At 36.3% G+C, this 27567-nt stretch overlaps 1 protein-coding gene and 1 pseudogene across 4 annotated transcripts in view; both read right to left on the bottom strand.

The window, feature by feature from the left end:
• Positions 1-27567, bottom strand: part of F8 (coagulation factor VIII) — a 155386-nt gene that overhangs the window by 100481 nt on the left and 27338 nt on the right. For all 4 annotated transcript variants that reach the window (XR_003376668.1, XM_026777787.1, XM_005370664.3 and 1 more), the window contains 10 exons: positions 26193-26405; positions 17686-17754; positions 15242-15358; positions 14032-14253; positions 12953-13208; positions 12165-12336; positions 10835-10928; positions 8976-9190; positions 6667-6817; positions 684-893 (listed from right to left, as the gene is read on the bottom strand). Coding sequence is in view for 3 of the 4 variants with exons in the window: in XM_026777787.1 (XP_026633588.1) it covers positions 684-893; positions 6667-6817; positions 8976-9190; positions 10835-10928; positions 12165-12336; positions 12953-13208; positions 14032-14253; positions 15242-15358; positions 17686-17754; positions 26193-26405 (1719 nt within the window). In the remaining variant the exon portion in view is untranslated. The remainder of the gene's footprint in view (positions 1-683; positions 894-6666; positions 6818-8975; positions 9191-10834; positions 10929-12164; positions 12337-12952; positions 13209-14031; positions 14254-15241; positions 15359-17685; positions 17755-26192; positions 26406-27567) is intronic.
• On the bottom strand, positions 21207-22174 carry LOC101980419 (annotated as a pseudogene).

The raw sequence follows: 27567 nt of genomic DNA, 5'->3' as shown, positions 1-27567 counted from the left end.
GGATAAAACCGGACTCTCTGAACATGGTGAACAATGAGGGCTGATGAGAAGCCAAGGACAATGGCACAGGGTTTTGACCCTACTTCATGTTCTGGCTTTGTGGGAGCCTAGCCAGTTTGGTTGTTCACCTTCCTAGACATGGACGGAGGGGGGCGGACCTTGGACTTTCCACAGGGCAGGGAACCCTGACTGCTCTATGGACTGGAGTGGGAGGGGGAGAGGAGTTTGGGGGAGGGGGAGAAGGGTGGGAGGAGGCGGAGGGAAATGGGAGGCTGGGAGGAGGCGAATACTTTTTTTTCATTTTCTCAATAAAAAAATAAAAATACTGAATGTAGGCAAAAAAAAGAATATCCTTAATAAATATTTTAAAAAATGAATGAAACATATATTTGAAAGTATTATACAGAAGGATTATATACAAAGGTACAAATGGCAGAATTATTTATAAACATACTAGTAAAATGTAGAAGAAATATTTATGTTCATGATGTATTTATATCTTTATTATTTATATCTCAACCAAATTCTACGCTCTTTGTTCCTCATTAAAATGCTTTCCTATTATCGAAGCCACATATCAAATTCACTTGAAATATTTACTGTCTGTCCAAATACAAGGTACCAGGCAAACAAACAATGAAACACTCACAGTGGTTACTGAAATGATAATATAAATAGCTGACCTGGGTTTTCCATCGACATGAAGACAGTTTCTCCTGAGAATGGGAACAGGGTAAGTGTATCTTCATAGACCGTTTTGTGTTTGAAGGTATATCCAGAGAAGAAGATAGATAAGAAGTCTGTCTGTGCTCCAACACTGAGAATGTACCAATAGGCCACCTCATGCAGACAAACTTTCAACTGCAAGCTACCAAAAACATAGCCATTGATGCCTACAAAAGCAATGCACAACAAGGGATTCAGTTGTATCATGAATTTATTATTTTGGATTATAATTGTTAGGATACAATTAGAAAATTATCATATATTATGCTCATCAGCTTACCACAGAGAACAGTTATAAATCAGGTAGACTATTAATATTTAATCACCCAACTCCAATCCTAAAGTAAGGAGACATATAAAGAGAGATTTGGATATACACTTTGGGAAGTCTGATGAGGGACAAGGTATTTGTAAAATCTCGAAGCATTTTTCCTACAAATTATTAGTTGCAATGGAAAAAAGAGTAACTTACATAGATAAACCCAAAACAAATAATCAGTGTTAGCATTGTATAATGCTTCAGATCCAAAGAAACAAAGGACTAAATACTTGTTCTAAATTTCTGTACCACATGGAGAAAATGCAGTGGCAGACACAACTAGAATATAGACACCACTATATATTGTATCACTGTGAAATGTTCAGAATTTCATGATATTGCTTATCTAAGACAACACACATCCTTATTCAAATGAAATACATGATGAGTTATTAAAAACAATTGGGCATGATGTCTCTAACCTATTCTCAAGTGGAAAATAATTACTATGATTAAAGAGCCAACTCTAAAGAATTGTTCTCAGACCTCCACAAATGTATTGTGCAATCATTATACCAGCACACATTCATTCTCCCTGTCTCTATTCTTTCTCTCTTTCTTTTCTCTCATACACACATACACACAAAATAAATTTTAAATGTATCACTTTTAAAGATTTTTATTTTTCAGTATGTTTGTGTGGGGTGTGTGTATGTGCAGTGTGTACATGAGTGCAGCTGCCTGAAGAGGATGTCAGATACCCTGGAGCTAGAATTACAGGCAGTTGTGAGCTGCCCAAACGGGATGCTGGAACTAAACTCTCAGGTTCTCTGAAAGCAGAACATCAACTTAACTGCTGAGCAATTGTTCTTGCTAGCTTTAATTGTCAATCTGACAAAGTCTATAGTCATCCAAGAAGAGAATCCTCAACTGAGGAATTGCCTGGATCAGGTTGGTTTGCGAGCATGATGGCTATTCTTGGTTGTCAACTTGATTACACTAAAACCCAAGTGGCTGAGTTCACCTGTGAAAATATTTTCTTAAATTATTTGAACTGGGAAGACCCACTTTTAGGTCAGATCTTCAGAGATGGGAATATAAACCTTTAATCTGTAGCTTTTGAAATGTGAAGATTTACCTTTAATCTGGGTCACACGTTCTGCTGTCAGCCTATATAAAGGAAATGGAAAAGGAAGCCCTCTTTCTTTGCCTCTTTGGCAAGTCAATTTCTTCACCGCTATTAGAGCCTGCCTTTTTGGGATTCTGATGTATACTGAAGGCTGTAGTGGCATTTCAATCATCTTTTAATAAATAAAGCTTGCCTGAAGATCAGAGAGTAAAATAGCCCCACTGATCAGCCTTACAAACCAGGCAGTGGTAACACACATCTTTAATCCCGGTAGCCACACTACTTGCCGTAGAAACTGGGCAGTACATGTTTTAATCCCAGGTGTGTATGCCTTTAATCACATAACTAGAGAGGATTATAAAATGGGAGAGGAAGCTCTCAGTCTCAATCTCATTCTGAGATTATTGGAAGAAGGATCGCCATTTCAGAGTGAAGTTGAGGTAAGAGCCAGTGGCTGGCTGCTTTGCTTTTTGGATCTTCAGGTTGAACCCCGATAACAGTCTCTGAGTTTTTATTAATCCTGCTATAAAAGATAAGATGAGACTTCTAACATTATGGACTGAACATCTACCAGATTCTTTGACCTTCCCTTGATAGACAGTCATTGTTGGACTAGCTGGACCACATCCTGTAAGCCATTCTAATAAATCCCCTTTCTATTTATAGGTTCACTCAATAAATTCTGTTCTCTTAGAGAACCCTGGCTAATATGGTGGATACATCTGGGAGGAATTGTTTTGATTATTAATTTATGTAGGACAGTCATTCCACTGTAGACAGTGTGATTCCTCAAGCAGGCCATCATAGGAGATATAAAAAGCTAGCTATGTATGAGTCAGAGAGGGAGTCAGCAACCAATGTTCCTCTATTGTAGCGGCATTCTATTTGTATTTTAATAAATAAAGCTTGCCTGAAGATCAGAGAGTAAAAGAGCCCCACTGATCAGCCTTACAGAGCAGGCAGTGGTGATATACACCTTTAATCCCAGTAGACACACTAGTTTGCCATAGAAACTAGGCGGTGCATGCCTTTAATCCCATTAATCACACCTTTAATCACAGCCCTAGAGAGGATTATAAAATGAGCGGAGACAGCTCTCAGACTCATTCTGAGCTTCCTGGAGGCAGGATCATCATTTCAGATTGAGTCAAAGTAAGAGCCAGTATCTGGCTGTTTTGCTTTTCAAATCTTCAGGTTGAACCCCAATTTCTCTCCCTGAGTTTTTAATCATGCTTCACTCCATGATTTCGGTCTCCAGGTTCCTGCCTTTACTTCCATCAGTGGTGGACTATGGTCTGAAAGTGTAAGCAAAATAAACCCTTTCCTCTCCAAATTTCTTTTGGTCAGATTGTTTTATCATGGACACAATATAAAACTAGAATATCCATCTTTCCATCTCCCTTAAATGCATTATTAATGTAAGCAAATATATCAAATTAAATATAGAGTTTAGAAACTGACATAAATATAAGTAGAAATTAAATACATATTAAAAGGGCAGTATCTCAGAAAATAAGTAAAATAATGAGCTAGTTGGTAAATGATTATGAAAAATACAACTGTCCGTTGCATTTTATTATTTTCTTAGTGTAATACAAACTAGATATCTATGATTTTATTTTTCTATCCATCGCTTCTCCATTTCCTACTACAGCTTGTTTCAAACACTAGGGTAAGAAGTACCTGTCTGGGCAATGAAAGTATATTATTTTAATAGAGACAATGTTTAAAGCAAGAGAGAGATGGCTTCACATAATCTAAAAAAATTGAACTTTGGAGAAATATTTGGAAAAATACATTTCATATCACTAGCAAAAGTAGCTTTCACATGGATTAATAGAGGTCCTTGTGAACTATGTACAACTGGTGGTGGGGGAATGTTACTCCTGCTGAAGATGTCATAACAATATACAGAGTAGGAGTCTGAAACCACACAATTATATTTCGTCACAGCTCCCAAGGATATATATATTCTATAAGTTCTGCTACTCCAGAGAACCCTGACTAATACATCTGTTTCACTTTTTTAAGATTCTAAGTAACAATCTCTCTCTTACTTTAAATATTGTCTCTATTAAAATAATATGATTTCACTGTCCAGACATGTGCTTACCCTAGTATTTGAAATAAGCTATAGTAGGAAATGGAGAAGTGATGGATAGAAATATAAAATCATATATACCTAGTTTATACTACATTAAGGAAACAATAAAATGCAATATTCTGTCAGGTGGGGAAAATCAACAACAAAATCATGACCACCTTAGAGTGAAGAGGAAGAAAAAATATGTGTTATTTGAGTTAAATATTATGAATCAGATTCTTTACAAAACAACCCATGTCTTTGAGTATATGAAAAAATATAAATGCAATTGAAGGGATTATAAACACCAAAAGTTTTAGAAGAAGGGAGAATAAAGTACTATGGCTTGGGAATATAATAGGCAACTATTACCAGAAATTAAAATTAAATATGAGGCTTAGGTTGACTTGAAGCTGAGGACCAATACTATGAGCTAAGGGGCATAGAATTCTGATAGAAGGCACATCCCGGAAGGTGAGTATAACTTACAACATAACTTTTCAAGGTTCTGTTCTTAGGCAGCTTTTCCATGATTTGGTTAGGTATTTTAGTTATATTATATGAAATAGACAGGGTAATATATGCTTATTCCATCCAAGTGAGAATCAGGATTTCAAAAACATATATTTAAATTTTTAATATATGAGGTAGTCTTCAAAAGAACAGTTAGTGTTTTCTACTAGTAATGTATGACAGTCCCCTTTTACCCATATCCACTAGCAATAATGGTCTCCTAGTTTTGCAGTTTGATAGGCATGTCATGTTATTTCTCTTACTGATAGAATCCTTTCTTAGTAGTACAGTAAGATTAAACTTTTACTATGTTTTGGCTACTCAGATCTGTGTTTATATATAAACAATACATATAAATAATTTATATACTGAATTGTGTTCCCCAAATTTTCTTGTTGATGCTTGAAACTTCAATACTTCCAAATGTGGCTGTATTTGGAAATGGATCTTTAAGGAGAAAATTAGTTAAAATAAAGTTATTAGTGTAGATCCTAAATTCCTTTTTTTTTAAATTTTATTTTAAATTTATTTATTTATTTATTTATTTATTTATTATACAGTGTTCTGCCTGTATGTATGCCTGCAGACCAGAAGAGGACACAAAATTTCATTATAGGTGGTTGTGAGCCACCAAGTGGTTGCTGAGAATTGAACTCAGAACCTCTAGAAGAGCAGCCAGTGCTCTTAACCTCTGAGCCATCTCTCCAGCCCCAGAACTTAAATTCTTTATAATAGATTATTACAATACAGAAAGACAGGTGCTATGGGATAATACTCTTGTACACTGTAAAGATTGTCACTTATATTGGTTTAAAAAACTGCTGATTGGGGCTGGCGAAATGGCTCAGTGGTTAAGAGCACTGACTGCTCTTCCAGAGGACCCGGGTTCAATTCCCAGCACCCACATGGCAGCTCACAACTGTCTGACGATCCAGTTGCAGGGGATCTGACACCTTCACACCAATGCACATAAAATAAAAGTTAAATAAACCATAAAAAATAAAAATAAAAAAAACCCTGCTGATTGGCCAGGAGCCAGGCAGGATGTATAGGCAGGGCAACCAGACTAGGAGAATTCTGGGAAGAGGAAAGGCAGAAAGGCAGTCACCAGGCAGATGCAGAGCAAGCAAGGTGAGAATGCATTAATGAAAAAAGGTACCGAGCCAGGTGGCTAAACATAGACATGAATTATGGGTTAATTTACATTGCAAGGGCTAGTTAGTAATAAGCCTGAGCTAATAGGCCAAACAGTTTATAATTAATATAAGCCTCTATGTGTTTCTTTGGGATTGAATGACTGCAGGACCAAGTGGGACAGAAACTCGGTCTACAGACAGGTACAAAGAAAAGATCATGCAAGAGTACATACAGATCAAGCAAGATCTAAAAGCTAAAGATAGATTGAAGAAGAAACTAAGTCTTCTGACACTTTGATCTTAGACAATGAGGAAATAAATCCAACATTTTAGAAGCTACTATGTATGTAAGATATGGTTATATAATAATAAGAAAATAATCTGAAATGAGTTATCTTGGTATGGAATGGTTGGCAAAAAGGAGTAATATCGAAGATAAAATAAATATTAAAAGGACAGGGTAGCCAAATAAACATTGAAAGGAAAAGTTGTTGGTGGGTTTTTAAAATATGCATTATATAAGTCAAAGTTACATATTTATTTATAGTATATGCATAACACATATTATCTAGACATCAGTTGGGGCTATCTATTTCCCTTTACCAGATGTGCATTAAATACAGATGATTCTTTTTTATTTGTTTGTTTGTTTGAGAAAGGATTTCTCTATGTAACAGCCCTAGCTGTCCTGGAACTCACTCTGTAGAACCAGCCTGGTCATAGACCAGCCTGTTCTTGAACTCACAGAGATCTGCCTACTGAGTGATGGGATTACAGGCATGTTCCACCACCACCCAGCTACAAGTGATTCTTTACTCACTGTGCATGATGTTGGAGGTCTGGAACTCAGGGTCCTGGGGCTGTGTATCAGATGCATTGGGGAGGAAGCGTTGCATGTTCTCTGTGAGGTACCAGCTTTGGTTCTCATCAAATAGAGAAAACAGGATAACATTTCTCTTGTCTGACATCATCTGTTAATAACATATATTAAAAGGGAGAAGTAAATGCCACTCATATTGTAGGTAGGAGCTAGCAACCAGGATGGAGGCATATACTAACCCTTTGGTTCAATTCACTTCCTCTGAACAGTAGCTATTATGGCATGTCTTGGAATAGAGATGAGCATTTTGAGTGATGAGTATATGTTTTGAACTAATGTAACTTCAAGGCAGGAAGGTAGTTGGATGTAGTAAATTTCATTCTTCCTGGACCCAAGATCATATACTGATACAGTTTATAGCCTCATTTTTTCCATGTTTAATGTAGAGAAATATAGATCTTAAAGATAAGTCATCCAAGTCAAATAAAATCAATACAATTTCTAAGTTTCTATTTTATAACTAACTTTACATAAGGCTACCAGCTTATAGTAAACTAAAAAATATAAAAAGGAAGTTATATGATAGGATGAACACTGAATAATACTAATACCATAAAGATTTTTTTTTTGGTTTTTCATGACAGGGTTTCTCTGTGGCTTTGGAGCCTGTCCTGGAACTAGCTCTGTAGACCAGGCTGGTCTCGAACTCACAGAGATCCACCTGCCTCTGCCTCCCGAGTGCTGGGATTAAAGGCGTGTGCCACCATCGCCCGGCTTACCATAAAGATTTTGTTCTAAAGAACCCAGTATCTTAGAATCGTACTTTGTATAGTAAGCCAAATTCATGAGTTAGTAACCTGCTAATTGAGTATAAAATTTTATATATAAACCTCATATGTGTAAATTTCATTTTGTATAACCTATAGTTGAAAAGTCAAAATGCTGAAGAGGAAATTGGAGAATATATATTTCCATCACCTTCCAAAAGCTGGTAGATTCTCAGGAAAGATATTTGGTCATATCCAAATATTAAGTTCAAAGTCCCACTACTCTGAATTTGTATACCATATGTTATACCTGTATTCAAGTCCTTTGATCATTAAACCTATGAAATCCCTTCCAATTAGTAGGGATTTATGCATCCTAAATAGCCTAAATAAGCGCACCGTCAAGCCTCAAAATATAGCAATGAGTTCTTCTGGAGTCAAGAAATTAGATTTTGTAAAAGAACTAAGTTTTTCTTACTTAGACAATTTTCTTTTTTTTCAGACAGTGCTTCTCTGTATAACAGTCGTGGCTTCCTGGAACTCACTCTGTAGACCAGGCTGGCCTCAAACTCTCAGAAATCCACCTCCTAAGTGTTGGATTAAAGGTGTGTGCCACCACTTCCCAGCTCAGATAATTTTCTAAAGCAGCAGAAATAGTCTAAATCTAACCGTAATCAAAATAATTTTATATTTTCCTCAACAAATATTGGCCCATTACTAAATGTCACATAGTGTTGTAGATGCTACATATGCATTGCTTTTGTTTTCTCAAAGAGTTTTTCCTCATGGGAGAAGCTGGCATAGAACTTCCTATGTATTCCAAGCTGGCCTTAAACTCAAAATTCACCTAACTCAGTCTCCCTGTACTGAGACTGGAGGCATGTATCACCTACAAGGCTAATTTTAAGGTGTTTTTGATTAATTCATAATGAGATTTCCAGGAAAGAAACATAGGCTGTAGATATAAATTTGTAGGTTGAAAAAATTATATTGTTCTGGGAAGTATTTTAGTTGGTAGATGTATTTCAGTTTGCTTAGCATATGCAAAGTCATAGGTCTGAAATACAGTACTGCATAAACTGGGCATAAACTGACATGTACCTATAAATCCCATTATTCACAATGTATATGTAGGAGGACCAGAAGTCAACGACCATATTCAACTATGTAAGGAGTTCGAGGCCAGCCTGGGACACCTGGAACTCTGTCTCAAATAAAATTAGTCATTTAAATGTAGGTGGCAACTGGACAGGTAAAAATGGGCAAGAACCTTGGAGGAAAGCAAAACCCCAGATTGGGACTGAGTATTATAGAAAGAATCTATGGTCCAAGCTTTTCTGTTTATCCAGAGGCAAGTTTCTTGGAAAACTCAAATTTAATAAAAGCTAAGTAGAACTTAGTTTAATCACTTTTATTGGATTATATTTTCTACAGGTTATAGAGGTACCTATATTAAAAGAGTATAAGCAATATCTATAAGTTCATAGGCATTTTATTCCACTTTTAGTTTCAAACTTAATACTTGGTAAGGAAAGATCTCACCTGGTTTCCTCGTTGATCTACAGATTCTTTGTAGCAGATGAGAAGAGGGCCAATGAGTCCTGAAGCTAGATCTCTCTCAGGGTTAATGAAACTTGAATAATAGCGGGTCAGGCACCGTGGATCTGATTTAGTTGGTCCATCTTCTACAGTAACTGTCCATTTATACTTAAATATCTCTCCTGGACGAATTGGAAAATCTTTCACATGCTTTATGCCTACCCACACCCAAAGCAGAAATAGATCAATTGAGTATAATGAGCTACATATTTAGCAATGTTGTATTAAATTTGGCCTAAATCTGTTTCTATACATGTTTCAACTTTGTATTAAAGGTTCCTATGCATAGAAAATGCAACCCAACTTGGTATATAAACAATTTTAACCTAACTTGGAAGTATACTCATATAACACGTAGCTGAGTCTTAGCAAATCATAACAGCTGAACCTCCAGGCCCTTTAAGGCTGAAGCTGTGAAACCATCATATAAGACAACTGCTAGTTACATTTAATCAGGTTATTTTTATGTCATTTTCTGTTCCGTCTGTAAATACAGTCTCTGTGTAAGTGTGGTGAGGTGGATCATTCTAAAACATTTGTAGTCCAAAATTCAAGAATTATTACTTTTCTCAAATAAAGTCTATCAAGTTCAGTGTAACTAATGTTTCCCTTTTAACAATAATCATGTTTTTATTTCAAGGGAACTACTAATCCATAAAACCATTTTATTGGTTCTTTGTGGTTTTTATATCATGCATCTTGATCCCATTCATCTTCCCATCCCTTTGTATCCACCCTCTGCCCTTGCAACCTCCCTCTCAAACTAATATAAAGTAAAAGAAAAGAAAAAAGGAAAATCTTGTCATGGAAGCTGTAATGTGACACATTATACCCTTTAGTCCATACATCTTAGCTTGCAAGTATTCACTGCAATGAGTTATTGGTCTGGTTCAAGGTCTCTGGTTTCTACAACACTATCAATACTGGGCCCTCATGGGGACTCCTCTTGGATATCTGGTTGTTGCCCTGTGTCATGGAGATCCTGCATTGGGTCTCCAGAAGATCATAGATGGGGTGGATGTTGGGGTGGGCCAACTTATAGCCCTGATTTTGGGCCCGGGTGGTTGCAGGGTTGATCAGCTTGCCAGTTTTCCCCCATTCTCACCACCAGGGTGAGCTCTCCAGCACTGCCCTAGTTAGTTCACCACATGCAACAGTCAGCAAGGGACAGGACAGGTTCTCCAGCTCTGACACCCTCAGCACTGGTTCACCCACACCTATACCACGAGGGCCAGCTCTACTGTGTTGCCCAGTTGAAGTGCAGGGGCCACTCCCAAGTGCTGCAGCTGGTGAGGGGCAGGACTAGATCTCCTGCTCTCATGACCTCTGGCCTGCTCTCCCATCAGCCAAAGACCTCAAGAGGAAGGTGGGTAGAGTAGGGGTGGGGTTTGGGTGGTTGGGGGGCAGGCATCTCTCCCTTGCCTATGTCACGCTTTTTTAACATGTAAATTTGAATAAGTTTACTTCTTACTATAAAAAATAGAAATAATAATATTTGCATATTCTTACATATAGAAGAAGAATCTACTTTATTTTAATAATAAAATGATTAGGGATGTGGACAAGAAAATAACCATAGCATATCACTTAGTTCTATGGCAAATATATTGATAAAATGACCTTGCATTATTAAAATGATACAAGTACTATTTTTGTATTTATTATCTTTAGAATAATTGTTTAGAGAAAACAAAGAAGACTTATGTAAAATTATTGTAAAGATTGTGTGTCAACAGCTGAAGTTGTACCTCAAGTATATCTATCTACATCAAAAAAGACTTATAAACTGAGATACTACTTACCTCTTGGCAATCTCCTTGAGTGTAGAGGGCTGACATCAGTGATCCCTTGAGGGTAAATATTATATGGTCTGCTTGCTTGATTCTTAAATATAATCTGAAAGTATAGGTGAGATATGAGATCAAGTCCTAAAATGACTAGGATCAACAGGAAAACTGTGGCCTAATTCTGGAAAATCAAAAGCTTCTTATATTTACATTACAGAAGTCTGAGCCCTTAATAAAATTCAATATATTCATTCCTTTCGTGAAAAAGAAGCTTAGATAGCTACTTAGTTTTGTCATGACCCTTTTTAATTTCAATGACTTCAGTAATTGAATCTCCCACATGAAGTGAAACTTGGTGTCTTCTAAGGACATTACTTTTCCTCAGACTTTCTGAATTCTTGGCACTTATTTCCTTAACACTGGAGAAGGAGACAGTGGTCCAGGTTATAAGATTTATCACTTAATAAGCAGGTATAACAAGGATGACAATAAATAGCCTCAAGCAATGGTGGCAGGTGACACTGTATGTATCGGTCTAAATAGTAAGTAGTTAAAAGAAGTTGAGAGTGTGATTGGTCACATTATATTTTATTCCATATACTTACTATATATGAGTATATTTTGTTTATGCAACATTCATAATTTTTAAAATATTCTGTCCAGGACTGGAAATGGACAAGCATAGGACCAATCTAGTCCCTCTGAATGTGGTTGAAAGCTGTATGTCTGGGGCAGACTGAGAAGCCATTGACAGTGGCACTAGGATTTATCTCTACTGCATGTACTGGCTTTTTGGGAACCTATTCTCTTTGGATGTATACCTTGCTTAGCCTAGATGTGGTAGGGAGGGCCTTGGACCTTCCACAAAGCAAAGTGCCTTATCCTCCCTTAGGATTGGAGGGGAGTGGGATGGGAGGGGGTGTGGAGGAATTGGGAGGAGGGGAGAGTGGGAATTTGGATTGATATTTTTTTTAAAATCTAATAAAAATGAAATACATTTATATTAACATGCAAAAAAGAAGATAAGACTGAATTTTGAAGAATCACAGAAACTTAAATCCTCCTAGACTTTTCTTTTTTTTAAAAAAAGATTTTATTTATGTATATGAGTGTTTTGCCTATATGTGTGTAGGTATATGATATTATGCCCAGTACCTATGGAGGTCAGCAGAGAGCTTTGGATTCCCTCGAACTAGAGTTACAGATTGTTGTGTGTTTCCACATGAGTGCTGAGAGTCCAACCCAGTTCCTCTGCAAGAATAACAAGTGTTCTTAACCACTGAAATTAACACGTTGAGACTTCTCTTTTTTTTCTGAAGCAATCTCATATTTTCCCTTGACTTACCAACAAAGTGTCTCCAACTTCCCCATAAAGTAAAGGTCCCAAGATTCCTGATTCTTGCTGGATAGTTTCACGAGTCTTAAAGGTTTCATCTGTGTACGCTATAAATCTGACTTTTTTGTATTTCCTACCAATCCGATGAGGACCACTGCTCAGATACTGGCTTTTATAATTTCTGTACAAGAGGCAAAAGGTGAGGGGTAAGGACAAAAAAATATTAGATAGCCAAAAATCTAATTCTAATATGATTTACTCAAAGCAAAGAGTGAGAGAATTATAAATAGTCTTAGGCTTACCTATGCTAATACCTAATGTTCTACGAATCTTCACAGAAGGCGCGTGTATTAAAGGCTTAGACACCAGGATATGAAGCTAGTGGGAGGTGATAGAACCTTTAGTAGTTGGAGAACTTAGTCATTGGGGGTATGCCCTTGAATGGATGATATTGGAACCTCAGGCCCCCTTTATCTACTCTTTGTTTTTTGACAGCTGTGTATGGAACAGGAAAGGTCCACTGTGCACTTTATTGTTAATTTCTGTGCTGTCAAAAGCCCAAAACAAAATTCTATGAGTCAAATCTATGAGTCAAAACAAACTTTTCCCACTTAAAAGTTTTTAATTTCAGTATTTTGCCACAGTGATGAAATGGTGGTGATGAAAGCAAAACATCCTTACCATTTGATCCCATGACATACTAACTCTTAAATATGGCTTAAGGATTCATTGGTTTGAATAAGTAAGAAGAATTTGAGTATAAGGGAGGGTAGTAACAAGAGTCCAAAGGTGCTTACCCATCATCTGAGGTGAGAAGTGAAGGAGCATAGTCCCAGTCTTCCTCCTCAGCAGAAATATAATGTATCCAAGTTTTAGGGTACTTCTTGGCAACCGAGCGAATTTGGATAAAAGGAGAGTTGTCATCATCCAATATGAACATGTCCATTTCTGAATCAAGATCATCATCATAATCTTCAATTTCTTCATTATTTTTCTTTTGCCATTGGGGTTCCTCAGGGCAGCTATCTACTTTGACATAAGCTTCCATGCCATCTGCAGTCAGACAACCCAAACAATTCAGGACATTGCTTCTCTCCTTCCTCACTATATCTTTTTTTTTTTATCTTTTACCCCTCTTCCATATGTATCATTTTCCTGTACTATAACACAGAAAGAAAGCCCCCATTAAATGACAGTATCTTGATATTTGACTTTCTGGCCTCTTGAACTGAGTGAGACAATAACTTTATTACGAATTACTCGATTTCTGATATTCTGTTCTGGCAATATAACAGACTAAGCCTTAAATGGACATAACTAAGAAAGAGTTACTAGGTTGATCCAAGACCAAAAAATGAACAAAGTTAATACACAAGAAGAAAATGGAAGCAAAAGAAGTATTCTATGTGAATCTGCACAACTACCTACAACATCATATGACCAGGAATTGATACTGTAGGCACATTTGTTCATACAGGATCTTAGTGCCTTTGCAAAACCTCCATCAAACAGTCCTTGAAAACTTCATGTGATACCCCATTTCCCTATATTTCTCATGGAAACATTTCTAAATCTCTTCCCATAGTACTGAATCCTAGTTAATGGGGTCAGGGTGAGAAACCTTCATTTTCCTATCTCATTCATTCCTAAACTATGTCTCTTCCTTCAGTTGCAGATATTTAACTACACAATACTAACAGTAAAGTCCTTATATACTCAAGATAAAAATCTTTACACTAGAAGATTTCAGTTAAAGTCTAACATAATCCTAACTCTATAATGGTATTTCTGCACTGTACACTGCCCAGGAAATCTCATTAAGATTAAAACAGAATAGTTTATAATACTTGTTTTTTAAGATCCAAAATAGTAGTACCATGTTTATGGGAAGAGATATGACAAAATAGCAGGAACTCTCCAAGATCTATCAAGAGTGTTTGAGCAGTAAGAAAAGTTATTGGTGATATTTCCAAGGAAGCCTGACGGTGATTCCTCACGAGAAACGTGTGACCTTCGAGGAATATGGAGTGCACTTCAGGGGTGGTGCCCATTCCAATCACGTGCCAGTAGACTGATTTCTTATGGCATCCAATCAGACCTGTAAAATGGAAATTAGGCAGCTGTGTCAAAGAAATAGGGAACTTGAAACTGAAAGTACTTGCTAGAATAGGACGGGCAAAATGACCCTACAAATTTTACTGCTACATTAACAAAGTTACCAAGGAAGTTAGTTATGACACTATCAAATCAACAGCTTTTGCCAAAGCCATGAGTGACTGTCATACTGCTACATAACATGAACATGTTTCTTTAATTTACTCTTTAGTTTTGCTGTAGTACATATTCAGTGGTTGCTAAGGCCTACCATGGTAGGATAACATTTTCTATTATTTACCAAAGCTGATTCATCATCTTAATTCTAGCTTGAAAATAATATTTCCCTTAGATCTCTTTTTAAAGATACTGCTCTAATATATTGTCAGTCAAATTCCTCTTCTTTCATATATGAACAATTTCTTCCAGGAAAAGCTTTAAGCATCTATGCACTATGAATTGCCACAATGATCATTTTGTGTGGAGTTTTGTTCATACTAATAGTGATTTTATTTCTGAATTCTCATATCTTTTATTTCTTAATATTTCTGTTTTTATTGTGTATTTTAAAGTGTGTTTTCAATCTTTTAAACTCTTTTGATTTTACTTTATTGGAGATTTTCCCTATCTACTTGTCGTTATTTGTATTTTGACAATAGTATTGCTAATTTTGTGAACATCTATTTGTTCTAATTGGTTTTTTCTCCTTTGGATTATTTTTTTATTATCTTTAGATATTGTTTTCATATTTCCAGTTCATCTTAAATGTTTGTTCATTCGGAAAGTCCTCTAAGCAAAAGGAAAGGGCCCTAATTTTGGGGTGACATAAGGAGGATCGGCTGCTACATTTAAACAAAGAAACAACAAAAAAAGAGTCTAGAATTTAGTGGGTTTTTTTTTACTTGGATGCAAAACTCTCTGAAAGCTGTATAAAAGAGTTATGGTTTTGAATTCTCAAAACCCTGAGGATTGTTGAACAGTCATATACATACCTGGCAGAGACCTGTTTATATATCCATTGACTGTGTGCATTTTAGGCCGGGCTCCAGTAGATGTGGAATCCATAGGCTGTGTGAAGGAGTCCTTTGTTTCTGAATGCCAGCTCTTTCCTGGTAAGAGAGGGGTGGGAAATAAGGTCAGCTGAACTCTATTTCAAGAATTACAGACCCCCTTACCTTCTTTCTTTTCCTCCTTTGTTACAAAGACAATTCACACTCTGAATTTTTGTCAGCAGAGTACACACAAACTCAGAGTCACTGAGAAGGAAATTACATTTTTTCAAACCAATTACCTTTCCCTATATTTTTTCATTATGATAGTGGGGAGAGTAATGGCAAGTGATAACTAGGAGAAGGAATAATATTGGTTAGTTTGAACAACAAGAATTTCATTTTGCAAGTTAGATGATAGATTTAAAAGGGTTGTCACTCCTTGCTCTATCATAAATTGCTTCATTCCATTTTGTAGCAAGAAAACTCCAAGAAAACTTCAAGTAACTTGAAGGCTTCTCAACCTCCTCTCCAAAACTAACAAAAGTTGAAGCACTGAAAATTACTTGGGCTGTTTTATTAAAAATAAAATGTGAAAAACAAAAAAGAGAGACTAGTTAGGATAAAGATGACATGGCCTACAGTGCAAGTGGATAAGAGGGGAGAGGATTATATACCTATTCTGCCACACAGTGTTCTACATTACTTAAGTGAAATTAATTAATTCTTACAACAATTCTATGAAAAATACTATTATTTCAATTTTAGATATGAGGAAAATAAGGCAGAGAGAGAGGTAAGTAATTTGCCCAATGTTGTGCACTTAGCAATAGATAATTATCAAAAGAAGATAGGGGCTAGCAAGAATTCTCAGTGGATAAAGGTGCCCGCCTCTAAGCCTGGTGACCTGATGGGAACCCACATGGTAGGCTGAGAAAACTGATTTCCACAAGTTATCCTTTGACTTGCATTCAAGCATCACATCATGGACACCCTCTCCCCAAAGTCATACAAATAAATAATTAAAATGTAACAGAAGATTTTAAATGAAGATTGTAAATGGATATTTTCTGTCCTGAATGCCTGATCCCAAATAACCTGTACAGAGTTTGAATATGAACTGTAAATGCTTGGCTGATAGCTCAGGTTTGTTACTAGCTAACTTTTACATTTAAATTAACTCATTTCTATTAATCTATGTATTGCCAACATAGCTTTACCTGGTCTCTATCATGTGTTGCTTGCTGGGCAGCTGGCTAGAATCTCCCCCGACTCTTCTCTCCTTCTCATCATTCTCAGTTTTGCTTTCCTACCTAACTTCCAGCCCAGCTACTGGTCTGTCAGCTTTTTATTAAACATTGAGAGTAATACATATTCTTAGTGTAGAAGAATATTGTACCACGGCATTTCCTCCTTTTTGTCTAATTAAAAAGGGAAGTTTTAACCTTAATATAATAAAACTATATACAACAAAACAGTTATTAAATATGAATTACAGTAACAATACAATGTTGTGTGATGTTTTGATTGTATTCTGACAAATAAAGCTTACTTGTTGTCACAGGATGGAGCACGCTACTAACTGACCACAGAGGTTTGGAGATAACTGTAGACAGAGAGGAGATAGGAAGTAATACCGTGGGCTGAAAGAGGATCTCAGCCCTTTTTTGGATGGAATTACAGAAAAGGTAGGAAGCTGATGTGGGAGTCCCCTCTGTATGCTGTGATTACCATTAATGAATAAAGGAACTGCTTTGGACCTATGGCAGTGCAGAACTTAGCTAGGTGGGAAAAACTAAACTGAACGCTGGGAGAAAGAAGGGCAGAGTCAGAAAGAAGCCATGTAGCCCTGCTCGAGACAGACACCAGATGGAACCTTGCCTGGTAAGCCACAGCCACATGGCAATACACAGATTAATGGAGATGGGTTAGTTTAAGATATGAGTTAGCCAGAAATACGCTAGAGGCATTGGCCAAGCAATGTTTTAAATAATATAGTTTCTGTGTGATTATTTCAGGGCTGAGCAGTCGGGAACAAACAAGCGGCTCTCATTACAACAGTAAGCAACCGTGGTTGCTCCCTGTTCTCTGATCTTTCAGGTTCTTACCCCAATATTTGACTCCTGATTTTTTATTAATAAGATTAATTAGATTAATGCTTCAGAAGATATTTAAGAAGTAGAGACAAAAGTATTTATTACCTAAACCCAGGCTGCTCTATGTTTTACTTCATAGATGGAATTTGAACTTAGGTTGCATTTTTGTCTTAGAGTCATTCCTGTTCCCCCATTTCCTACACTCCTGAACAGTAATACACTTTGTGGTCTTCCTATAATCAATATCTTTTCTGAACATATGCAGCCCACATTCTCCAACATAGGATAAATGTACTGGTTACATATTTGACTTGTTTTAGGAATTCAAATATCTGACTGAAGCTCACTAACCTTCATCAAACACAGCAAAAAGTAGTACAAATTGGTGCAACATCTGTGTTCTTTCTTTCGACAGACTTCCTGAAAAAGAAGTGAGAGTATTTATCGTCCATTTAAAATGCCTTTGTTGAAAATTGCCACAAGGAGGAGCCATTTCATAACAAACCATTTGAGCATAAAAAAATGAAGTCCTTTGAGTAAGGTTAACTTTGCTGTAATGTTCTTTGATGTAAGGTCTTTTAAAGTGATGTTTCTAAAATGAAAAATATGGTTATTAAATGAAAAACAAAAGAAAAGGAAAGGACATGAATATTCCTGTGTATGTTGGAGAAGATAGTTTATTATAGACATGTGGGAGAGCATAGGCCTCAGAGGCAGGGACATCTGAGTCATTAATGGTCATGACCAAACTGAGATGAACCACGTGATAGAGGAGAACCAGATGCAGCAGCCAGGAGACTAAAGGTCCAAAAGGGGCAAGTAACCAAAATGTCTGGATTATATTGGAAAGAGCCTCTTGGGGAAGGGCAGCCCAGACCCTGGCCTGGAAAATTTAGGGTAAAGGGTAGGGTATGCAAGCCATACCTTGTAAAAGGTAGAGACTGAGAGATGCTGGGAAAACCTGGAAGCCAGGTCCTGTTTGATATGTTAAATAGGTACCTCAGCCATTTGTCCTGGGCTTGAAACTTAACAAGTATTTATGCAAATTTCCAATTTCTTCTAAATCATTACTTTTGTAAAATTAAAAAAAAACCTGAATTCCTAGAAAATGGAATTTAAAATACAAAAATACAAGCCCAAATAAAACACATGGAGATAGATAGATAGATAGATAGATAGATAGATAGATAGATAGATAGATAGACAGATTTCACAGCAGAAAATTTGTTAATGACATGTGTATCTGGACAATTAATGTAGGGATCTTCTATTTCTCTTGTAACTTTATACTTATGTAATTGCAAATGAATAAAAGTTATAGATAAAAAATAACTAAACTTATATTTTAAACATTTATCAATATAGCTTTTGGGGGGGGGAGGGTTTGAAGCAGGGTTTCTCTGTGTAGCTTTAGAACCTATCCCGGAACTCACTCTGTAGACCAGGCTGATGTTGAACTCACAGAGATCCACCTGCCTTTGCCTCCCGAGTGCTGGGATTAAAGGCGTGCACCACCACTGCCTGGCTTCAATATATGTCTGTGTATGTGTGTGTATACATTTGTACATGGGTACAGATGTGTCACTGTGCCTGGCTTTCTCCCTCATTCTCTTAACAGTATATTTCACAAAGTTATTTATTTTGACACAGTCCAGTTTATACACTCACATTTTTTCAATTTGTTGGCAGTTTCATACATGTATATGAATATTAGTTATTTTTAACCACCACTCCCTCATCTCATTCTCTGTTTGCTTTCCTTCCAACAAGTCCCTCTTCCACTTTCATGTTTTCCTTTAGTGTGACTTTTAATAGCTTTTGGAGCCAATTTTAGACCTTTCTCTTTTCCCTAACAATGATACTTCCTATTAGGTTTCCTAAAAATTTTAAGTTATTACATATTACATTTTAAGACTTTAATCTGTTTTGAGTTACTATTTTATAAGGAGTATAATTTAGGTTGTGATTCATTTTTGCATATGAATGCCCAGTTATTCTAACACCATTTGTAGAAGAAATTACCCTTTCTCCATTGATTGTATTTACACTAAATCAGACTTTTGTGGATCTACTGGCCTGTCTATCCTGTTTCATTAACTTCTGAGGAATGTGCAATAATAGTTCAGCTGTATAGTAAGCTATAAATTAGGGTAGAGTAATTAATAAATTCTATTCTTTTGTAAAATATGTTTAATTTAGCAACTGACCTTCTACAGAAATTTTAGATTAAATTTGTGTACATCAACAAAAGCTATACTTGAAGTCTGACTGGTATTACATTAAATGTGTACATTGGTGGGAACAGATATCTTTACTGTGTTGAATCTTGTAGCCCACTGTTACAGTTTGCTTTCTATTGTTGTGATAAACACCAAAAGTAAATTAGGGTATTCAGCTTACAGTTGTAGTCCATCATTGAAGAAAGTCAGAGCAGGAACTCAAGGTGGAAACCTTGATACAGAAACCGAAGCAGGAAGCATGGAAGAACACTGTTTACTGGCTTGCTCTCCAACCTTACTTTGTCCAGCCTGCTTTTCCATAGCACCCAGGACTACTTGCTAGTGATGGTACCACTCACAGTTAACTCTGTTCTCTCATAACAAACATTAAGAAAATGCCCTACAGGCCAACCTTAAGAAGGCATTTTCTCAAATGAGGTTCCCTTTCTCATATGACTACTTCACATCATACTGACAAAAAACTAATTAGCACATCTATGAGCTTAGTGTATTTCTCCACTTAAGTCTTCTTTGATTTCTTTCACCTACATTTTGTAGTTTTAATTTTGCAAGCAAATGTACATATTTTGTTTAAAAATGTGTTTTAAATGTGTTTAAAAATGTATTTCTACCAGCCTATAATTCACAGTCCCAGAGAACCTAGACAACAACGAGGACCCTAAGAGAGACATGTACGGATCTAATAATGCACATGAGAAGTAGAAAAAGACAAGATCTTCTGAGTAAATTGGGAGCATGGGGACCATAGAAGAGTGCTGTGAGACAATGGTCTTGCACCCTGTAAAGGTTTGTCAGTTGTTTAATAAAATGCTGATTGGCCAGTAGCCAGGCAGGAAGTAGAGGTGGAGTGACCAGAACAGAATTGTAGGAAGAGGAAAGCTTCAGTCTGCAATCATCATCCTGATGCAAAGGAATCAAGATGAAAATGCCTCATTGATAAAAGGTACTGAGCCACGTGGCTAACACATACAAGGATTATGGGCTAATTTAAGATGTAAGAGTTAATAAGAAGCCCGAGCTATTTGCCAATCAGTTTATAATTAATGTAGGCCTGTGTGTGTTTCTTTGGTACTGAAGGGCTGCAGGACCAGGCAGGACAGAACTTCTGACAAGAGAAGAGGGTAAAAGGGGAGGGGAGAGAAAGGGAGGGGAGCATAGAAAAATGTATAGCTCAGTAAAATCAATCATAGTAAAAAATGTATTTCTAATTATTCTTTGATGGTATGTGGAGTACAACTGATTTTTATCTGTTAATCTTGAGTTCTGCAGGCCTCTCCAACTTTGTTATTTATAGGAATTTTATTTAAAAGTTCTCTGGGATTTTTATACATAATCAGTTATGTTTTATGTAAATAGGGATAATAATAATGCAATCTATGCTTTTTAATCTTATATTATCATAGGCAAGATTGTCAATGCTATATCAAATAAAAGTAGTTAAAGAGTCTTGTTCCAAGTCTTAGTGCGAAAGCACTTAGTTTTTCATCACTGTGAGATTAACCGTAGGATCTTTTGATCTGTTTTGTTTTGTTTTGTTTTGTTTTGTTTTGTTTTGATCATGCTGTTTAATCTAGCACGGTTGCCTAGAAAGGCTTGTAAGCAAGAATACAAATAGGTCTCCAGCATGTCTGATCATCTCACCCACTGCTGTTTGGCCCCTAGCCTCTTGTCTCTCTCTTCAGCAATTCCTTTTCCTAGAGGTAGAGAAATCCATGGTTTGTTGCCCTTGCCAATAACAAAAATGTTGGAAAGCCGGGTGGCAAAACTGTTGCCATTGGCATCTTTCACATAGACCACATCAAAAGAGCCGGGATTACGGGCGATGGTGGCGCACGCCTTTAATCCCAGCACTTGGGAGGCAGAGGCAGGTGGATCTCTGTGAGTTCGAGACCAGCCTGGTCTACAGAGCTAGTTCCAGGACAGGCTCCAAAACCACAGAGAAACCCTGTCTCGAAAAACAAAAACAAACAAACAAACAAAAAAAAAACAAGGGCCAGGATGTCTCTCTCTGTTGGTGATCACACCAATTCTTCCCAAGTTAGCACCCCAGTCACCATACACAAGTTACCAGTGTCAAACTTGATGAAGTCGGTTATTTTGCCCGTATTTAAATCAGTCTGAATGGTGTCATTCACCTTGATGAGGGGATCAGGGTAGCGAATAGTGCGAGCATCATGGGTCACCAGATGTGGGATTCCTTTTGTGCCCACAAAGATCTTTCTCACTTTGCACAACTTATACTTGGCCTCTTCAGGTGTAATACGATGAACAGCAAAGTGACCCTTGGTGTCATAGATCAGACGGAAGTTCTCTCCAGTCTTGTCAATTCTGATGACATCCATAAACCCAGCAGGGTAGGTCATATCTGTCCTGAGTTTGCCATCAATCTTAATGAAGCGCTGTATGCAGATCTTTTTCACTTCATCGCCAGTCAGGGCATACTTAAGCCTGTTCCTCAGGAAAATGATCAGAGGTAGACATTCCCTCAGCTTGTGAGGGCCAGTGGACAGACGAGGCACAAACACACCAGTTAGTTTATCCAGCATCCAATGCTTTGGAGCTGCTACACGCTTCAGATGTTTCTTGGGACCACAGGCCATTGCTGCGCTGGGAACAGAAAGAGACTCGCCTTCCTCTGGTGAACCCTTGTTGATCTTCTAAAATTTTATTTTTGAGATAAGGCTCAAGTATCTCAGGCTGGCCTTCAATTTGCTATGTAACAAGGATGCCATCAATTCCTGATTTTCCTGCCTCCAACTCTTGAATTCTGGGATTATAGACATATACCATAACTACTGGTTTAACCTGGAGGGTTTTGTCTTAAGATTTCAGATTGAGAAGTACCTTTCTATTGCTAGTTGAGAGACTTTTTTTCCTTTCCTCCTTCCCTCCCTCCCTCTCTCCCTTCCTTCCTTCTTTTTTTTTTAATCAGTTTATTGCCCATTCTAGTAAGCTTCTATGATTAGCTCTGCCATGGCCATTTATATACATGATTTTTTTGAATATCTGTTTTTCTGGGCTTTTTTGTGCTTATATTTAGAAATTATTAGATTATAAGTTAATTCTGTTTATAAAAATTTGAGGAACCACCAAACCATCTTCTAAAGCAATTTTATGTTTAAAATTTCTCACATCCTCAATATTTACTGTTTTTTTTTATTTTTTTAAAGATTTCATATTTTTAATTATGTGTACTTGTGTGGCTATATGTAATGCAGGTCCCCATGGAATCTAGAAGAGGTCACTGATACCTCTAGAGCAAGAGACTCCACAGGTTTATGAGCTGGGAACCAAACTCAGGTCCTCTGCAAAAACAGCAAACTCTGAGTCATCTCTCCAGCCTTTAGTTTTCTTATTTTAAAAACTGTAGATCCGCCGGGCGATGGTGGCACACGCCTTTAATCCCAGCACTCGGGAGGCAGAGGCAGGCGAATCTCTGTGAGTTCGAGACCAGCCTGGTCTACAGAGCTAGTTCCAGGACAGGCTCCAAAGCCACAGAGAAACCCTGTCTCGAAAAACCAAAAAAAAAAAAAAAAAAAAACAAAACAAAAAAACCTGTAGATCCATATTAGTGGATGTGAAGTGGTATCTCATTTTTATTTTGATTTAGTTCTCCTTAATGGCTAATGGTATTGGTGTCTTGTGTGCTTGCTGGCCATTTCTATATTTTTTGATTCTTTTATTTATTTTTGTTGTGGTGGGGATGGAAACTAGGGACCTTTCACATGCTATGTAAGGGCTCTACCACTGAGATAAATCTCCAGAGACTATTTGCACTTTTTCTTTGGATACATATCTTTACAGATCTTTTACCCATTTAAAAAAAACCAAGTTGTTTTATTATTGACTTTAAGTTTTCCTTGCATAATCCAGTTTTAACTCACTTATCAAACATGATTTTCAAATATTTTCTCGTATTCTAAGCATTATCTTTGTTATTTTCTTAATATACTTTAAAGTTCAAAAGCTTGATGTGTTATCTAAAAATGATTGGTAAAACTATAGTTATGAAATTTTGACACTGTGTTTTCTTTTAATTTTTTGTATTATATCTTTGATCTACTTTTGGGTTAAATGTTGTATGCAATATGAGAAAAAGCCCAATTTCATTATTTGTTTTTCATGGGTATAGCCAGATCTTCCAACATTGTGGAGAAGCTAGCATCTACCAAATCAAATGACCATACATTTATGGGTTTATTTTTGAACTCTCATTTTTATTGCATAGATCTTTATATTTATACTTATGGCAGTACCCCTCTGCCATAAGTATTCACAGTATTCCAATTTTCTCTATATTCATGTTTACTTTGTATGTCTTTTTCCCATCCTTATGCTTGTAACCTATGCTATTGTTATTGAAATGTGCTTCTTGGAAACAAAATATAAAAGCAGTTCATGCTTTTTATGTACAGTGTGATAGTTTCTGGTCTTAATGTATTTAGATAATTTACATCTCATACAATTACTTATGATTAGATATAAATTTATCATCTTTTTATGTTTTTTCTTGTATTTTTGTTTCTCTTTCTCCTTTTATGTCTTATTTTAACATCTTAATTTCTCTATTTTAACTTTATTATATAGCATCATATAATATTTTATTGGTCCTTTGAGATATTAAAATGCATATTTAAGTTTTCACTGTCATTTACATGAGCTATATGCTAGTTGGAGGCAAATTCAAATTCTTTTGCATACCTTTATGGGTGTGAAATCTTTCCTTTATTATTTTTTTGTGGTATATATACACATTTGAGTTTTATTCAGCCACAAAGAAAAAGAATAAAATTATGTCATCAGCAAGAAGATGGATGCCACTGGAAATAAGCCAGACTCAGAAAAGCAAATATTGCAAGTTTTCTGTCTTTTGGGTGTGTGTTTAATATATGTGTGTGTATGAAAGCAGAAGCAAAAAAGATATGTTGAAAAAGGGGACTAGAAAGAGATGGTAAAGGGAGAAGGTATGGGGGTCTTTTTCCTAATCTTTTTATTTTTCAGAGCTATCTCTTTTTGGTTCCTTAATCAGAAGATGTCAACTGTTACATCTTAACCAGATCCTGGTTTTTTGATTTTGGTTCCTGTATGCTTCTGTTGCCAGCCATTGTCTCTGCCATGGACATAGCTGGAGTTGGTGCATGAAAGAATGGGGGAAATGACTAAAAACAGTTATTTCTCCCCATCCTCTGAGCACTAAAAGATACCTTTCCAGTTCCTGGAAGCACAGTATTCATTGCCAAGTTTCAAGCTATGCTTTAATACAGGTTATATAATCCTACAAGGAGAAAAAGGTCTATCAATTTGCTGGTCCTTTGAATTCTGGTGTTTTCCCTTATCTGTAAAGTATTTTACTTACTTTTAGAAGTTTCAAAGAGTTAGGTTGTAATTTTTATCAATTTTTTATCAAATAACTGAATGTAGTCAAAGGCAAAGAGTAAAATGTGTTTACTCCATCTTATCCAGAACTAGACCTCTAGTGATAATTTAATTCTGTCAAACTATTTGCTTGTAAATTTACTTGTATGTTATATGTGTCATCATTATTTACATCACACAAATAACACATTATGGGCTTTGTTATTAATTGTGGCTATTAAACTGAACTCAATATAAGAAAGGTCAAGTTTCTAAATGAAGTAATTATACACTATAGTCTTCTTCCCCTCTTCTGAAACACATTCATTATTATTAAGAAACAGTATGTTCCTAGATTCTTTGTTCATCCCCCATAAAAATATGGAGCCCTATGAACCAGCTTTAGTGGTATGACATAAGAGAATGAAAAATAAGTGATTAGAAACGTAATGCATCTTTCCAGTGAACTCTTTTTTGAGACCATATAAAATGTCTGGACCATATAAAATACAAGGGTGTATTGCTTACTCTAAAAACACCATGTGGAGATTATCTTAGTTAAGCCTATCAATCATAGATATAAGACATATGAAATTCTTTTGAGGTAATCTCAGCTCTGACCTTTTTTTTACTATAATACTATTGTATCCATACACAAGACAGTTTCAAATTCCATGGCATCAAAGAAAACTATCAGAAATAATATTATTATTGCTCCACCAAATAATGGAGTTATTGAGCAATAGATAACTAAAACAAAAAAGCTCAAATTAAGCAGATTATCCACACAAAATAATTAAAATCGAAATATAATAAGTTTTATAAGTTTATGCTATTAAACTATAAACAATATTAGAATAACAAGTCATGAGTAAATACATATTTTCTCATATTTGTGTACACCTTTGGTTGACAAAATAACCACCTGAACCAGCCAATATGTCACTGATCACAAAGACAAATGTGCTTTGCCTCCAAGAAACTTTTAAGAAAATTCAAAGTTTTCAAAAAGTAAAGGAGAGAAGAAACCCTGCTGAGATAGCCTACAGATTTTAGGGGAATAAAGCAATTATTTGGAAGTAGTGACCTAATTGCAGATCACAGATGTTCTTGAGCTAGAGTTCACTGTATTACATAGAATGAGTTCACTGAATTACACAGAATAGATATTATTGCTTTAAAAAACTGGATTATTATCCTTTCTATGAGTATGTCCAGGGGGAAGCCCCCCCTTTTCAGAGCAAAGAATTTAAATTTAATTACCTTCTTTACACACTAGCAAAGCTCCAATGAGGCCTGAATTCAAATCTTTCACCAGATCCACATGAGACAGATATGAATAGGTGAGACATGGAGGGTCAGAAGCCATTGGACCATTCTCTTTCAGGACCTGCCAAACATATGTATGACTTTCACCAGGAAAAACTTTATCATCTTCCTTTTCCCTTTGACTTGTCTGATCTTCATATTCAGCTCCTAAAGGAAGAAAGCATAAAATTGTTTTTTTTTGTGTGTGTGTCTATTGTTAACTTTGTGTTACACTCATAGATGATAATAGAGTCTACATAATAGACTTCCAAGATTTTGAAAGCTCTCACCATAAACAATGATAAATTTTTCAAGGAGATAGATATATTCAATGTTTTAAATATTCCACAATATATATCTATACTAAACATCATATACTATACCATTACTATTTAGTGTATATATATATATATATGACAAAATAACTTTTAAGTTTTAAACCACATTGTGTCAAAACATCACACTGTAGCTCCAAAACATAAGCAACTTGTAGGATATTAGTTTAAGATGTGTTACATTCATTTATACTGTGAAACATTTGTTTAATGATGCAAAGATGTATTGCATTCTTTTTTGTTGCATTTGTTTAACTCTGTGAAGCTGTGTTACTTTGCCTAACTAAAACACCTGGTTGGTCTAATAAAGAGCTGAATGGCCAACAGCAAGGCAGGAAAGAGGGAGAGGTGAGGCTGCCAGGCAGAGAGGATAAATAGGAGAAGAACGGAAAGATCTAGGAATGAGAAAAGGAGAAGCGGAGGACACCAGGGTCCAACCACCTAGTCAGTTGTGGAATATGAAGGAAGGAAAGATATATGGAATAAAAAGAGCTAAAAGTCCAGAGGCAAAATGTAGTTAAAGGGAAATGGGATAATTTAAGTTACAAAAGCTGGCTAGAAACAAGCTAAGGCTGGGCATTCATAAGTAAGAATAAGTTTGCGTGTATTTATTTGTGAGGTGGATGGTGAAGCCCCAAAGATTAAAAACACCAAATACAGCAACATTGTCAATAAAAATTCTCTTTATATTAAAAAAAGCATGAGGACCTAATTTTTATGCCCAAAATTACTGTTAAAAAATGGTAAACTCAGCCAGGCAGTGGAGATACATGCCTTTAATCCCAGCCCTCTATAAGCAGAGGCAGGTGGATCTCTGAGTTCAAGGACAGCCTGGTCTACAGAGCAATTCCCAGGACGTCCAGGGCTTACAGAGATAACCTGTCTAGATAAACAAAACAAAACAAAACACAAAAAGATAGGCTGTCACAACCCACAACCACTGTGAATTCATATGCACAACAGCCTTCCTTGTAGTTAGTTATTCACTGCCTCTG

Source organism: Microtus ochrogaster, unplaced genomic scaffold (assembly GCF_000317375.1).
Source record: "Microtus ochrogaster isolate Prairie Vole_2 unplaced genomic scaffold, MicOch1.0 UNK85, whole genome shotgun sequence".
Taxonomy (NCBI): Eukaryota; Metazoa; Chordata; class Mammalia; order Rodentia; family Cricetidae; genus Microtus; species Microtus ochrogaster.
This window is presented reverse-complemented; position numbering and strand designations above follow the sequence as displayed.